General features: G+C 39.7%; 1 protein-coding gene and 1 long non-coding RNA gene across 2 annotated transcripts in view; both read right to left on the bottom strand.

Moving 5' to 3' along the window:
- The window catches only part of sh3bp5b (SH3-domain binding protein 5b (BTK-associated)), a 52107-nt gene extending 42828 nt beyond the window's left edge, over window positions 1-9279 (bottom strand). The window contains exons 1-2 of the mRNA XM_039806163.1: window positions 8907-9279; window positions 8098-8160 (exon numbers count right to left, since the gene is read on the bottom strand). Coding sequence (XP_039662097.1) covers window positions 8098-8160; window positions 8907-8987 — 144 coding nt within the window. The 5' untranslated portion in view covers window positions 8988-9279. The remainder of the gene's footprint in view (window positions 1-8097; window positions 8161-8906) is intronic.
- A 2554-nt stretch (window positions 9280-11833) lies between these two features.
- On the bottom strand, window positions 11834-14972 carry LOC120561795. Its single transcript, XR_005639657.1, has 3 exons — window positions 14880-14972; window positions 13410-13474; window positions 11834-11904 (listed from the first exon to the last, which is right to left on the bottom strand). It is a non-coding gene; the product is annotated as an uncharacterized LOC120561795 (long non-coding RNA).
- Window positions 14973-15612: the final 640 nt, after the last annotated feature.

The raw sequence follows: 15612 nt of genomic DNA, 5'->3' as shown, positions 1-15612 counted from the left end.
TGGATCGGTGCGGCGCCTCCAGCCAGTGAGGATCAAACTCTTCGCCTTGCTTTGTTTAATGCTAGATCGCTAGCCAACAAGACTTTTCTCCTCAATGACTTCTTCACTTCTCGTGAGTTGGATTTTTTGTTCTTAACAGAAACCTGGCTTCATGATGGCGAGCTCACGCCTTTTTCTGAACTTCTTCCTCCCCGATGTGGCTTCCTCAGCTCCCCTCGGACCACAGGTAAAGGTGGAGGATTAGCCGCTGTGTTTAAGTGTGCTTTTCCATGTCGGGAGATTCCGTTTGATGCTGTTCCAGCTTTGAGCTGCAGCTGTTTGAGACACATCTTCCAGTTACTGTTTTATGTGCTGTGGTTTATCGACCTCCGAAGTTTAATAAGGATTTTATTCAGGACTTTGCAGACTTTGTGGCTCGAATTGCTTTGAAATATGATCGCTTTTTGATCGTTGGTGATTTTAATATACATGTGTGCTGCGAATCCAGACCGATGTCTAAGGATTTTCTTAATCTTATTGACTCTTTTAGTCTCACGCAGTCTGTCACTGGCCCGACGCACGAAAAAGGACATACTTTGGACCTTGTGCTGTCATATGGCTTAGATGTTGCCATTAGTGAAATATGCGGCACATGCATTTCAGATCATCTGCCTGTTTTATTTACTATTGTTGTCCCCTGTCCGGACACTTTGTCTGTTTCCCCGTAGCGTTGTGTCCGTGCCATTAACCCTCCCTCAAACTGCCTCACAGTTTTTCTGCTGCTTTAAAAACTCAGTGCTTTATAATCCTGGTGATTTTCTTAATGTGGAGGAACTCGCCAACATCTTCAACTCTACTTGTACAGAGATACTGGACTCTGTTGCCCCATTGAGGGAGTAACGCACAAAAACTCTTAAAGAACCTTGGCTGAATGACAACACCCGCTCTCTCAGACGGGCCTGCAGAACAGCTGAGAGAAAGTGGAAGAAGGACAAACTTCAAGTGTCATTTCAAATTTTAAAAGACTTATTACATAAATACCAGGGAGCAGTTAAATCTGCTAAAACTTATTTTTTATCTCACCTGGTTGCTAGTAACATCCAGAGGCCTCAAGTTCTTTTTAAAGTGTTTAACTCACTTATTAACCCTTGTGAAACTGACTGTGCTGTGCCATCCACATTGTTGTGTGAAAACTTCCTGAAACACTTCATAGATAAAATTGCCGGCCTGAGCTTTTCATCCCCTGCTTTTACCAGTGACCCCTCTGTTACCTCTTTATGCCCAGCTGTCTTCCAGCAGTTTGAGCCAGTTTCACTCCACCTTCTCTCTGACATAGTCAAGCAGCTTCGTCCGGCTAATTGCCTGCAGGATAGTATCCCTGCACGCTTACTTAAAGATGTTTTTAACACTGTTGGGCCCAGTATTTTATCCTTGGTTAACTCATCTCTTAGCTCAGGGTGTGTTCCAGCTGCTTTTAAACATGCTGTTGTGCAACCACTTTTAAAAAAGAAAAATTTGGATCCGTTAGTTTTGTCTAATTTTAGACCTATTTCAAAACTACCGTTTTTATCTAAAGTGTTGGAGAAGGTTGTTTTTAATCAACTTCAATCATTTTTAGATGATTTTAGTATTCATGAAAAGTTCCAGTCTGGTTTCAAGCCTCGTCACAGTACTGAAACTGCCCTTCTAAGAGTCTACAACGACCTTCTCTTAGCGGTCGACTCAGGAAACTCCGCTGTTTTAGTGCTTTTAGACTTGACTGCGGCCTTTGACACTGTTAACCACTCTATTCTTTTATCCCGACTCAAACAAAGTGTTGGCATTACGGGCATTGCCTTAAAATGGTTTGAATCCTACTTGACAGATAGGAGTTTTTCAGTCCACATTGGTAACTGCTCTTCATCTGCGCCCCTCTTTCCTGTGGGGTCCCCAAGGTTCCATTTTGGGGACCCATGCTATTTTCTTTGTACATGCTGCCCTTAGGGTCCATTTTGAAAAAACACATTTTCTTTCCATTGTTTTGCAGATGATGTACAAATCTATTTGCCTGTAACAAACAAACAATGAGAAGGACACTATCCAGCCGTTGTTAAACTGCTTGAGTGATCTCAAAATATGGTTGGATCAGAATTTTCTCTGTCTTAATGACAATAAGACCGAAGTTGTTGTGTTTGGTCGTGCTGAACATTTCAGTGCCTGTGTAGATGCTCTTGGTACTTTAGGTTCCCAAATTCATCCTTTTACCAGAAATCTGGGAGTGATTTTTGACAGTGCTTTTAAATTTGACAAACAGATTAGTTCTGTTGTTAAAACTAGCTTCTTCCAGCTGAGACTTTTGGCTAAGGTCAAGCCTTACCTGCAACGCAAAGACTTTGAGAGAGTCATACATGCATTTATTACGTCCCGTTTGGACTACTGTAACTCACTGTATGTTGGATTGGATCAGTCATCCCTTTGTCGGTTACAGTTAGTCCAGAACGCAGCAGCTCGACTTTTAACCGGGACTAAAAAGCGTGACCATATTACACCGGTTTTGGCCACGCTCCACTGGCTTCCGGTTTGTTTCAGGATTGAATTTAAAATTGTATTAATTGTTTTTAAGATCTTAAATGGGTTCTCGCCGTCTTACTTATCAGAGCTCTTACATGTCCACACGCCTGTCAGAGCACTGAGGTCGTCCAATCAGATGCTCCTCGATGTGCCCAGATCCAGGTTAAAAACCAAAGGTGACCGAGCCTTTTCAGTGGCTGCTCCAAACCTCTGGAATAGTTTACCCATTCATGTAAGAACAGCTCGGACCATTGGAACGTTCAAGTCCTTGCTTAAGACCCATTACTACGCATTGGCTTTTAATTCAAGTTGAGCTTTGATATCTTGACATTATTGACATTATTCTTTTTCTACTGTTGTATATTGTGCCTTGTTTGTGTTTATTGTTTCGTTGCTTTTGGAGCATGTTAAGCACTTTGGTCAACTGAGGTTGTTTTTAAACGTGCTATATAAATAAAATTAAACTGAACTGAACTGAATACCAGAGCCTCTCCTAAGAGGAATGCAGCCATCAGTAATGGTTTAATACCAGGACCTCTCCTAAGTGGAATGCAGCCATCAGTAATGGTTTAATACCAGGGCCTCTCCTAAGTGGAATGCAGCCATCATTAATGGTTTTGAATACACCAGTTTTTATCTGGACTTTGATGGAATCGTGCCCTCCAGGCTCACAGACAACCGTCAGTCAGTCCTCTCTTTTCCCTTCACGATTTGACTTTTGGCTCATAGCTGTTCTATCAAACCGATGTTTCAATCATTCATCCAATCTCTTTTTTTTTTTCTCCATTCCTTCTTCAAACACTCCCTTCTGTTCTATCCATTCTTCTTCTCTTGGCCTTCATATCCCTCAGCAGGACCTCCAAACTGATGCAATGTCACTGCAGTTTTTGACATCATTTTTATCATGCTAGTGGCTCTGGGGACACAAACACTGGTCTGTCAGTCCACCACTTTGGTCCAGATTAAAATGTGTCATGAACTATTGGATGCATTGTGATGGAATTTTTAGCGTCCACAATGAGGTTGGCATTTCTTGTTTTGATTGAAATCTCTCGACAACTATTGGATTGATTGCCACGAAATGTGGTTCAGACATTCGTGTTCCACTCAGGATGAATTGTATTTTTGAATTGAATTTTAAAATTTGTCCTATATTTTTGGTTCATACCTGCAAAATTAAAGACAGTCCCTATCAGCCTCAGCTGTACTTTTGTGTTTTGTGCTAATTTAGCAAATGTAAGCATGCTAACACACCAACATGAACATTAAAACAGTATTGCTGTTAAACATTAGTATGTCAGCATTGCCACTGTGAGCATGTTGTCATGCTTGAGTTGGCATTTAGCTCAAAGGACGCTGTGCAAAACACAGCCTCTCAGAGCGGTTTTTGTTTCGTAATATCGTACAATGATACCATCCTCTCATTTGAGAATCATCAGAATCAGAAGCTGGAACAAGTGAATGTTTTGCATTTATGTTAATGAAGGATTCAAATAAATGTTGATTAATTATCTGTTGATTACCTAACTAATCAATGAATCAACTAGGGTGACCAGACGTCCCGAAAAATTCGGGACAGTCCCGAAATCCAAGCCGTTGTCCCGAATCCTGCCCTAATTGTCCCGGAAATTAGCACACTCTCGAGTAGTTAGAGTCTGACAGAACATTAAAAACCGTTCATGGTGATTCAGTCGTCCTGCAGCCAGCTCCCGTCGGCTACTCGTTGGCTGAAAGAAAGAAATTAAATACAACCTTTTTGTCCCCTTTTTATGTTATAGCCTAGAGTAGATGAAGAGAGCGCAAGTTGCAGGCATGAGGCCAGGGAAAGTGCACGTGCAGGCAGCCATTATTTTGTTTTCGGGTTTACATGACAGACAGTTGAGTTTCTGAATAAAAATAATAAATACATTTTGCACCACTAAGACCCACAAACTAGGTTTTTACCTCACAGACACAAAAGAGGAAACTGTTGTTTTGGCTCTGCAGTGACATTTACTTTAAGGGAAGGAAGGAATCATGACCCTTTTTACCCTTGGTGACTGTCTATTAGAAAGAAAAGGTCACAGTTTCCACACAGTTTGCTGGATGTGGATGTGAACGCCCAAACATTTAAGCTGAAAGTAGGCAGTTTAATCCCAACGTCATGCTTTCATTTTAATCCAGACACAAAACTGTCCAGATACTGACAGACTGCACTGTAAATAACACGGGAAATGTAACAAAGGGTATAAAGCTACACAGCAAACAATTATGAGAAGGATTTCTTATATAAATGAATTTGAACGGACATATCTTTGTCCTCTCCCCCTCTCTGTCTGTGGTTATACTGATGTGGATGCAGACTGCAGTGCAGAGTCTCTGTCCTCCCACTAAGGCCACAGACGCTCACACTGTGACGCACTTCACCTTCTCAACACATTAGTGCCCTGAGGTGTTAGGTCTAGAACTTTCAGATTATATGCTACATTTGCTTCACTGCTATTAAAGTGCATCCGCATCTTCACATCACTGAAGTTCCGATTATTAATATTATTATCTGCTCATTTTCACTCTCCCTGGTCATCAGCAGTATTGAAGGCGATTTCAATCTGTGAACTAAACTACAGGGAGCGCTGTCAAGAGTGGAAAAAGAAGAAATATGAACGATCTTTGTCGTAAGCTCTTTGTAGTTTTATGTGGGTAGCTGATAAGCAAACAGAGACACTAGACTAACAGGAATATCCGCAGGTTCAAGGCCCTAGGGTTACATGCATCGTCCTTAAGCAAGACACCAAAACCTTTCAAGTCTTAAATCCAAAGATATTCAGTTTATTCATAAAGAAGGCCAAAAAAAATTAAATGGAAAATGTTCCAATTTAAGAAGGTGGAACGAGTGATTTTTTTTTGCTATTTGTGCCTCAAGAAAACTGACTCATACAATTCATCAACTATCAAAATGTTGTTGTCTGGTAATTTTCTGTCCATCAATAAAAAGTCTAATCGTTTCAGCTCTGAAGAACAGAAATGCAGTTGATTTCCATTTCTAAGAATTGTTATGTCAGTTTGTTTCCCGTGTTTATTTAGATTTAGAAACAAATCCTTTAGGTGCAGAACCAAGACTTTTTTTTTTCAAGAGCATTTCTTGGTGTTGTTGTTTGACGTCCTTTATATATTAGTTCCTACTTATCTGTCCAGATCCTTAACACTGAATCTGTAATCTGTAAAAGTCCTAGAAAACATCTGGCGGGTGACGCTTGGTTGGACTGTGCCGTGACCGTTTGATAGCTTGTCCCCCATCTGACAGTAGATGGTCACAGTCCTGAACAGCAGCCGTCTTTGTTGGGACATAAAAAAAAAAAACCTGACTTGATTTTGGAGCTTGTGTGTAAAATCGGTCAAGGTTTAACATTCGACACAGTGTTGCCTACATCAGGCACATGGCCCGGGTATCGACAGAATAGAAAGAGGTTAAACTGACCTAACGGATCACAAAAAAAACACAACTAAGGAGATAAAGATTAGTGAGACTCTGTACTCAAAACCAACCAACGGTCCTGATCCAATTCAAGAGAAGAAATAATAATAAAAGCAATATTATCATATAGAATGACACATTCCGACACGGCCTACAAGGTAGGAAAAACAATTCACTATTAACATTAAAAATGGGTTGGTGTAGTGACATGGTCTCCCTGTGCAAATGCTTTTGGCAGATTTGGTCTCTGTAAATTATAGAGTGTGGTCTAGACCTAATCTATCTATAAAGTGTCCTGAGATAACTTCTGATATGATTTGACCCAGTCAATAAAATTGAACTGAATTAATCAAAACTACAAAACCATCCTGGTTTGAGTGCCTAGGACTTTTATTTTTATTGTTGCCGCGCATCAAAAGAGGTATCACATATCGGGGGGTTTTTTATACTAGTATTGTATCAAAGTTTAAAGTTCTGGGTTCATGACAACCTTTGTTATTGCATATCGAAGCAGTATTAGAGCAAATTTTTGGTGGAACCACATGATGGAACCAGATTATGAAAGAAATGTTGAAGGTCTCGAGTCAACTACAATCCATTTTGCCAGAGTGACAATCACTTTCTCACCTTATAATACATAATAGATCACTGAGAACAAAATCCTGTAATAAGGCTGGGCAATATATCAATATTATAATATTATATCGATATCGTGATATGAGACTAGATATTGTCTTAGATTTTGGATATCGTAATATGGCATAAGTGTTGTCTTTTCCTGGTTTTAAAGGCTGCATTACAGTAAAGTGATGTACTTTTCTGAACTTAGCAGACTGCTCTAGCTGTTCTATTATTTGCCTTCACACACTTATGACATTATGTCCACTTTACTGATGATTATTTATCTAAAATCTAAGTGTGAAGATATTTTGTTAAAGCATAAATTGTCAACCGAGAATATCGCCGCAATATCGATAGAGGTATTTGGTCAAGAATATCGTGATAGCTTATTTTCGCCCAGCCCTACTGTACAGACATAAACTAGTCTATATCCATAACGTTCCACTTCCGGGATTGCTACGGTGCCGCCGGAAATTCTGCCGGTTGTCACTCTTTTCGGACGCATGTCCATTACCTTCTGCTTTCTTTGTGTAGGAGTTTTCTGTTGCACGACTAAAACAACCTTTGAACGTACACAGGTTCCACCAAAACAATTTCCTTCCCGAGGCTATTTTGCAGAGGCGCCGTGGCTCCGTCCGGTGCTTAGCGCCTCCCAAGACGATTGTGATTAGTTTAAAGAAATGCCAATAAACCAGAGTATTTTTTTTTCTCCCATCCCGGAATGCTGTGTGGACTAGCCAGACCTTCCTCCGCAGAGCTGTGGAGGAAGACCAGACATAAACTAATGAAGTCTGTTCACTTCCACCGCTCAGATGCCTGACTGACACCATGCACAGTTCTCAAACTGTGGAGCATGACACGACTTTGGACTTTCACCTCTGTAAAGCTTCACACAAGACTGCTGACCTGCATTAAAGTAAGCCATCAGACTTCACTGGCTTTTAATGGGAGTCAAAGATCAGTCATGTTAAACTGAACTTGATAGCCCAAGTAACTGTCTAGGTCAGTAAGACAGTTACTTAAACTGGGCATTTAAAATTGCTTTAAATGCCCAAATTAGTTTACTGTAACACAATATTTCACTGTGACTCACAAGAGTAGATAGAGGCCAACTCCTTGGATGTTTAAACCTGCTGACACCGAACATAATGTGAACTTTCACAAACAGTTTTGCCTGGAGACCGAGCAAAGGTCCAGCTGTAACTCAGAAAAACTGCTGCATCTGCACACAGAGATACCTTGAAAACAACACTTTCTGACAGGCTGTCAGTCAACACTGTCAGAGCAGCATATCTGTTGGCAGTGGTTACATGTGCTTGATTACATGCTCTATCAGTCAAATCGGTAACAACTAACACACAGCTCAATCACACAGATAAAACCTGCATTAACATTCAATGCACACGGCTCTGTGTGTGTGTGTGTGTGTGTGTGTGTGTGTGTGTGTGTGTGTGTGTGTGTGTGTGTGTGTGTGTGTGTGTGAACAGACTGACCTCCAGCTCCGTCTCACATCTGTTGATGTCGTCAGTGGACTGGTTGAGTTTCTCCAGCTCGCCCTGAAAAAAAGAGGGAACCACAGAGAGGTGAAGCAACAGAAAGGGGTGTAATATAATATGTGGAAGTATGAGAGGGGGAACCAGCAACATCTGGAACGACTTAAGAGGAACACAGGAAACAATTGGCATTTAAATATATTCATATTCAACTAAGGCAAGTGTGTGAAGTCTGCATGTTCTTTAAGAATAAAACTAATGAAGCTGTGGACGAACATTAAATAACCAATTCATCTTTTAAAGGATGCACTGATGCGACTGATTCTCTCTCTTGATACAGTGCCACTGATACCATCGCTCTCTTTTTTTTACTATATTTAATAGCCTCTGTTTACCTCACTGCAAGGAACTCATTGGCATCCTTTTTATGAAAGTTAACATGAAGCCAGAGGTTGCCGTGGCACTAGCTAAATACTGAGACTACATCAGCATGGAGTGGATTGGCTGTAATTTGCATCACTTTCAGATTAACCAGAATCTTCACATCACATCAGCAAACGGTCACAAGGGTAGGGATTATTTTAGATATAACATTAACGTTACAGTTTCCTTATATTTGACCCAAAAACCAGTCAGACTATGCAGAAGCTGCACCGTGCTAAGACTTTGTTCTCTGTGCTGTTAGCTAACTACAGCGGTGTGGAGACAGGCAAGGCTGAACTACAATGAAACTGTACCGGTGGGGGGGGGGAAATAGAATTAAGAAAAAAATAGCTCTAATTAACACTATGAATGTAAAGATTAGTTACCTGGACTCTGGGGTCCACTTCCTCGTCTTCATATTCTGCCTCGTCGTCGTCCGTCCTGAGCTCCTTCTCTGAATTATCCATGTTGAAGGTGAAGGGCAGATATATCGTCAACAAACCGAACAAAGAGACGTTACTACGGGACTCACAGAGACCACGGACTCGGTTGTCTCAGCTGGGTCACCACACGTCGGATTCACGAGCCTTACTTTATGTCTCTAGTGTTAATTTATTTTAAAAGAAGTGTTTTTGGATGAGGACCATCTCTGCTTGTATCCGCCAGGAGTCGAGCAACAGCGTCTATCACCGCTCAGCTCTCTCCCTCCACTGACACTGAGGCCGGTATTGAAATGTCCAGAGCTGTGCTTCAGCCCGGGAACGCCCCCTTCTGAGAGGCTGTAGAGAGTATGGAGTATGAGGGGCAAATAGTGCCCGATAGAGAGGCGAAGTCCCTCCTCTTCCGGTGGACGTCATGGGACAAAATATGAAGAATAATGAAACATTTTTGTAAGCAGAATATTGAAACAATATCTCACCTTTTTTTTTATATGAAATATCCAAAAGATTGTGGACAGATTTGGAGTCTTATTTTTTTGAACCCACCAACTACACCTTTATCTTAAAGATATCATCTGTTTCTACAATAATTCTGGAAATGGTGCTCTTGAGTATCTAATTAATTTCATCATTCTGTATGCCAAATTTTATATTCACAAGCAGAAATTTTCTAATTCATCTCCTAATTTTGTACCTTTTCTCATATAATTTAAATCCCTACTGAAGTCACTTAGATCATTGGATAACAAAAAAAGCTGTAGAGCTTTTTTTCCCCTAAAACCTCTGACTAACTGTAAATTTATGTTTTCATGTACCTCTTTTTATTATTATTTTTTTCTATGTAATGATTCTGTTATTTCATTGTTTTTATTGTTGTGTATGTTTTTTTTTTTATCATAACTTTGTACACTTGATGTTCATGTGCTATTACTGTTTACCTGATTCTCTGCATTTTGTGTGTGTAGTCTTTCTAATTACATATTTTCACAGCCTCATACTTCAACAGTTTAACAATAAACTGAGACTTTCTTGACTGGAAAAACTATCTTTTAAACTGACGAACATCATATTTGTAAACCATGGCTCAATTCAAACGGGATCAAAAGATAATTTGTCTTTACCCGGTTCACTACCATTCGTATTTTTCCCGAATTAAGATCCCATGGCAGTCCACCGGAAGGGGAGGGACTTTTGCCTCTGTATAGTGGTGAAACCAATTCGGAATAGAAATTAAATATTTATTCATATAACCGGCTGATTTAGTTTTCAACTGTAACATGCTAGACATTTTCAGGCATGCTAGACATTTAGACAAGTACTGTACCTGAGTAGACAATTTGAGGTACTTTTACTTTACTTGAGTAATTTCTTTTCAAGCCACATTTTGCTTCTACTCCAGGCGTGTACTCACACTGTATGAGGGTCAGGGGAATAAATACAACCTGCATGTAGTGGGGCACCAGCACAGAGAAAGTTGTGATGCATTTATGGTTTTCACTAGCTACTTTACTAAGAGCTTGTAAAATATGCTGTTTTCTTATTAGTGAAACTACCCAACAGCTTATGCAAGTACAGCTGAAATAATAAGTTGATTAGTCAATTAGTTGATTGACATCAGAAAATTAATTCACAGCTTCTTTTCTTTTTTAAATAATCGTTTGTCATTTTTAATGCAAAAAAATTGATTCTTTTTTCAATAGCATGTCAATAAAGCTTTTCTTTTAAATTAGCAGGACTGCTTCATAGTTATGTTGGATTTGCAGGATTTTAATGAATGTGATGGATTACTTGGATTGGCCTCAAATAAATTTCCAATTTTCGATATCCCGATTTATTATGCTATCTTTATAAAATGGCATAACCATGATATAACATTGGATGTGTTCATTTTGTCTTGTGCATGTGTCAACATGCACTGTGGCACACATTTCTGTACATGTGGCAGAAAGATACATTCTTCAACTGTTCTGGGAAACTAATTATTCCTCTCGGACTCACTAATAGATAATATTTTGTTATGATGCAAGACATACTGCCAGAACTGTTTCTAGAAGCACTCATCAACAAAGTTACATATAAAGGTAATTGTATTTAGTTGGAAATCAGACTGAGAAACAACATGTAATATAATTATAGACAATGATTTAATTATATGCTTTTACATGTATGTTAGATATGAAGCATACTGCACACCATTCTGTGCTTTAAACTAGCAAAGACTTAGATTTCATGCTAAATGGATAACATATTTGATTAGCTTATGAGTGTGTAGTGTTAGTTTCATCAAACACCAATTAATTTGTCTAAATTAAACTCATACCAAGGCTTTTCTTTCTTGAGTCTGGTAATGTCCTAATATAGGCATTAGGGAATGTTATTAAAAGAGTTTCCCAGAATAATTTGCAGTTCAACAAAAGCTTGTCTGTTGACCTCAACATGCTTAGATGTAAGAGTTGGCGCTTTCTCTCAACTGAGGGCACCCATTGAACTCTGCTGTTTTCCCCAGACAGACGATAGGCTTGTAAACACCACTCCCTGTCCTGTTTTATAAAACTGTGAATATATTTAGCAGTTTTTGTCAAAAATCATCCACATCCAAGCCAAAATCATGCAATTCGTTCTAATGAAAACTTCATAACAAGGTGTGTGGATTTAACATAAAAGATGTATTACGCCAAAATCTTGGCACATAAAATTGAAACTATCTGCATGACACTACACTTCTGATGTTGACTGACAAACCAACATTTTATTAATATAGCGTTACATCATAACAGAAGTTATCTCAGGACACTTTTCATATAGAGCAGGGATAGACCTATACAGAGACCCAATGATTCCCCTGTAAGTAACAGGGGCCAGCAAAGACTCCCTTTTAATTGGTAGACACCTTGACCAGACGGCTCTAGGGGGACATCTATCTCAATTCGGTTGGCTTAAGAGACTAGAGAGAGGAAGAGACACAGAGAAGCACAGCAATAATTATTAACACAAATTAAAACAATGCAAATACGACTTATAATAATAGTAGCAGACGATTTAAGAATAATAGTAGAAATAAAATTAGTAATGATAATAGAAATATGACTAATAATATCATATAGCAGTGGACGTCAAGCAGGACCCTGGCAGAAGGCGCAACCACAATCCAGGTGCAACCACGATCCATGGGACACCTGTGAGATGAGAAATCCCCAAAACTCCTGGGAAGAAGCTAAGTTAGAGTTATTAGTGGTAATTGCTGCTTGAAAAAATGACTTATATGGGCAATTTTGGGGGGGGAGGACAGCCTCTAACATGCAATAATGGGACATACTTTATACACGTTATAGGAAGTCCCCCAGCAGTCTAAAACTACAGTATAGCAGCATAACTAAGGGATGGTCCAAGGCAAACCTGAGCCAGCCCTAACTATAAGATTTCTCAAAGAGTAGAGTTTTAAGCCTGCTCTTAAATGTGAAGACGGTCTCAGTGTCTCCTGAACCCAAACTGGGAGCTTGTTCCACAGGAGAAGAACCTGGTAACTGATGGCTCTGCCTCCCATTCTACGTTTGGAGACTGTATGAACAGCGACTGAAATATGCACCCTGCATAGGGTGACCAGACGTCCTGAAAAATTCGGGACAGTCCCGAAATGCAAGCAGTTCTCCCGAATCCCAAATCCTGCCCTAATTCTCCTGAAAATTAGAGCAAAGTCTCAAGAGCATACTCTCGAGTAGTTATAGTCTGATAGAACATTAAAAACTGTTAATGGTGATTGAGTCGTCCTGGAGGCTAGGCGTGGATTTTGATAACACGTATTGCTATTTTTCATTCATTCATATGTTGAAATGGAGGCTCAGGCTGGTGTCCCGGGACCCGATGAACACGTAGCTAAAAAGCAAAAACGTGTCTGCAGGTACCGGGAGGACTGGGTAGGGAAATACCGCTGCATTACTGCAGTGGGGGGGGGCTATAACTAACAGCACAACTGTACAGACCTGGTCTCATCCTTCTTTAAGCGGGAGGATGACTCCATGTATAATTAAGTAGCTGCTGCTGAGCTGATTTTTTTATTTGTATTTTCGGGTTTACATGACCGTTGAATTCCTGAATAAAAATAAGAAATCATTTTGGTGCGGATTTTTGAAATTCATGTAAACCGCCCCCTCCCCCCACCGGCTCGTCCCAAATTTTACCCATTCTCATCTGGTCACAATATACTGGAGCCCTCAGGATGACCTTTCATCTGCTGTGAAATGGAACACAAAACATCCCTATCACTCTCACACAAAATATTTCAGATATGTAGAAGGACGCAGGGTTTCTGCACACTTTCTGCATACTGGCATCACCCATCACATCTTTTGTTTTCATTCCTCCTGCTCACCAGAGGAGAAAGTACTGAAAGCACACAGATTGAAAAAAAACCTGAGGCCTGAGGTGGCATTACACAATGTGCCTGCTTACCTCAAGGAGGGAGGCTGCTGGAGCAGCTCAGACAGAAAGCAAAAGCTTTCCTTAATGCTGAGACACTACAAGGAAGAGACAATCAGTTGAGGAAGAAAAAAAAAAAAACTCAAGTCACTTTTCTACTGCTGAACACTTGAGGACAAAGATGGACATGCCTATTTCAGTGAGAAATGGATTACACATATTCGTCATCATCAGGAAAGCTGCTTGAATTAAAGCTAGGCCTACTACTTAATGCTTTCCATGACCCAAGCTGCCCCCATCTTTCATTCTACTGAAAGACACTTTGATTTGGTTTTATTTTGTCATAGAATAACCAACACATGACAACCAATCCACGAAAAGCACATAGAAATAAAAAGGAGTGTAGTAAAAAATCGATACACTTGAGTATCGCGATATTCTATTTTGCAATACTGTATTGTATTTTTTTATTTTTAATGTTTAAAAATATTCATGTAAGACAGTGGTTCACGTTTTTAACCCCCCCTACCGCTAGATGGCTATGCTGAGACACACCACTAGTGTCCTTATCTAACAGTGCCTAGCAGTGCCTGACTTTTTGCTAGAAGCTAATAATGTAGCTATGGTTGAACTTTGGCCTACTTTAGCAAATAAAAATGAACTCACTAAGAACCTAGGAACCACAATCCCAAACTGGCAGTTTGATTTTCTGTGTACTGAATTGTTTACCTAAAGTAAACTTCTTTGACTTTTATGAACATCATGTCATTTTTTAAATATACATTTTTCTAAAATTATACTTTTAAAAAATCCCAATATATCACCTTACGCACAGTATCGAAATGTATTGCAATATATTGAATCGTGACCCATGTATCGTGATACGTATCGTATCGCCAGATTCTTGGCAATACACAGCCCTAGAAATAAACAGGTAAAATATGGACTAAATACTACAAAATATAAAGAGCAAATAAAAAAAAATGTGTTGCATAAAACTGAAACCTGACACAGAATAAAAACTAAAGGTGAAAGTGAAGGTTTTGTAGCTGGCCTGCAAAAACCTCTCTTCACTTATACTGTTTTCGATGTTAGAAGACTTTACATTTGCTGCATTGTAAGCTGGGATTTCATTCAACAGCAGAAAGAGCAGAAACTAGAAGGAAAAAAAGCAGGTCATAACCACTAAAACTAACAGGGTGCAAACAACCATGCTTGCCCCAATGAGATACATAATACAGCCAATCAACTAAATAGTTTGTACATACATGACATGTACTTAACAATATTTGAACCAAGCTTGTTTGATGCACTTTTAATTGAGAAAGAAACAATATTTTGTAGTTTGTGTTTGCATATAGTTTAGATATACATTCCATTCAGAGCCATGACTGCCAATTGGTTAATACCCTCAATACCCATAGCTGCAAAAGACTTGATTGCCTCTTCACAAAAACACTGAAGGTAAAGGTGCAGATTTTCTCACACATATGCCACACCTACCTACATCTCCCTGCAGGGCTGCAACCCAGCATGCCTGATGAAAAAGACCACCGGCCGACACCCGGCAGATCCTGAAGGATATCCAGAGTCATGTCAGCAGGTTCTGTGTGACCTCGGGTTGCTGCGTGATTTGTCTAAATAACAGGATACGTCCAACCCTTTAAAGAGAGGAAGAAACAGAATGCAGTGTACTCTCTCTGCCCCTAAACTTCGGTCACAACCTTGGCTCACTGACCTGTGTGTGTGTGTGTGTGTGTGTGTGTGTGTGTGTGTGTGTGTGTGTGTGTGTGTGTGTGTGTGTGTGTGTGTGTGTGTGTGTGCGTGCATGCGTGCGTGCGTCTATTAGTTTGCTGTCAACATGATATATTGCTACTTCCAGACAGGAGTATCTGTCTTCAGAAAGTAAGTTGACATTGATGTATGGAAAATATATTTGGCGTACACTACTGGGAACATTATGAAGACTTGCATACATTTTCATTTTGAAATATATGAATCCGAAGTATAAAGGATTTTTTTTAGTTTCTGATTCAATGTGGCAGGTGTACCTTGTTTTCATTTGTGGTGTGGAATTTTTCTGTAGTTGTTGCTGTTGTCAACATTTTATGTTTGTCATGGTCCTTAATGCGATTTGATGCCTTTCTTTCAGGATAATAAAGTTTGAAGATAGAAAAGCATTTATAAAACACAATAGCGATTTAGTTTAGGGGATCAGATTCCATTCGCTCAAAAA

This window comes from Perca fluviatilis, chromosome 7 (genome assembly GCF_010015445.1).
Source record: "Perca fluviatilis chromosome 7, GENO_Pfluv_1.0, whole genome shotgun sequence".
Lineage (NCBI taxonomy): Eukaryota > Metazoa > Chordata > Actinopteri > Perciformes > Percidae > Perca > Perca fluviatilis.
The sequence above is the reverse complement of the archived record's forward strand: the minus strand, read 5'-3'. Positions and strand labels throughout refer to the sequence as shown.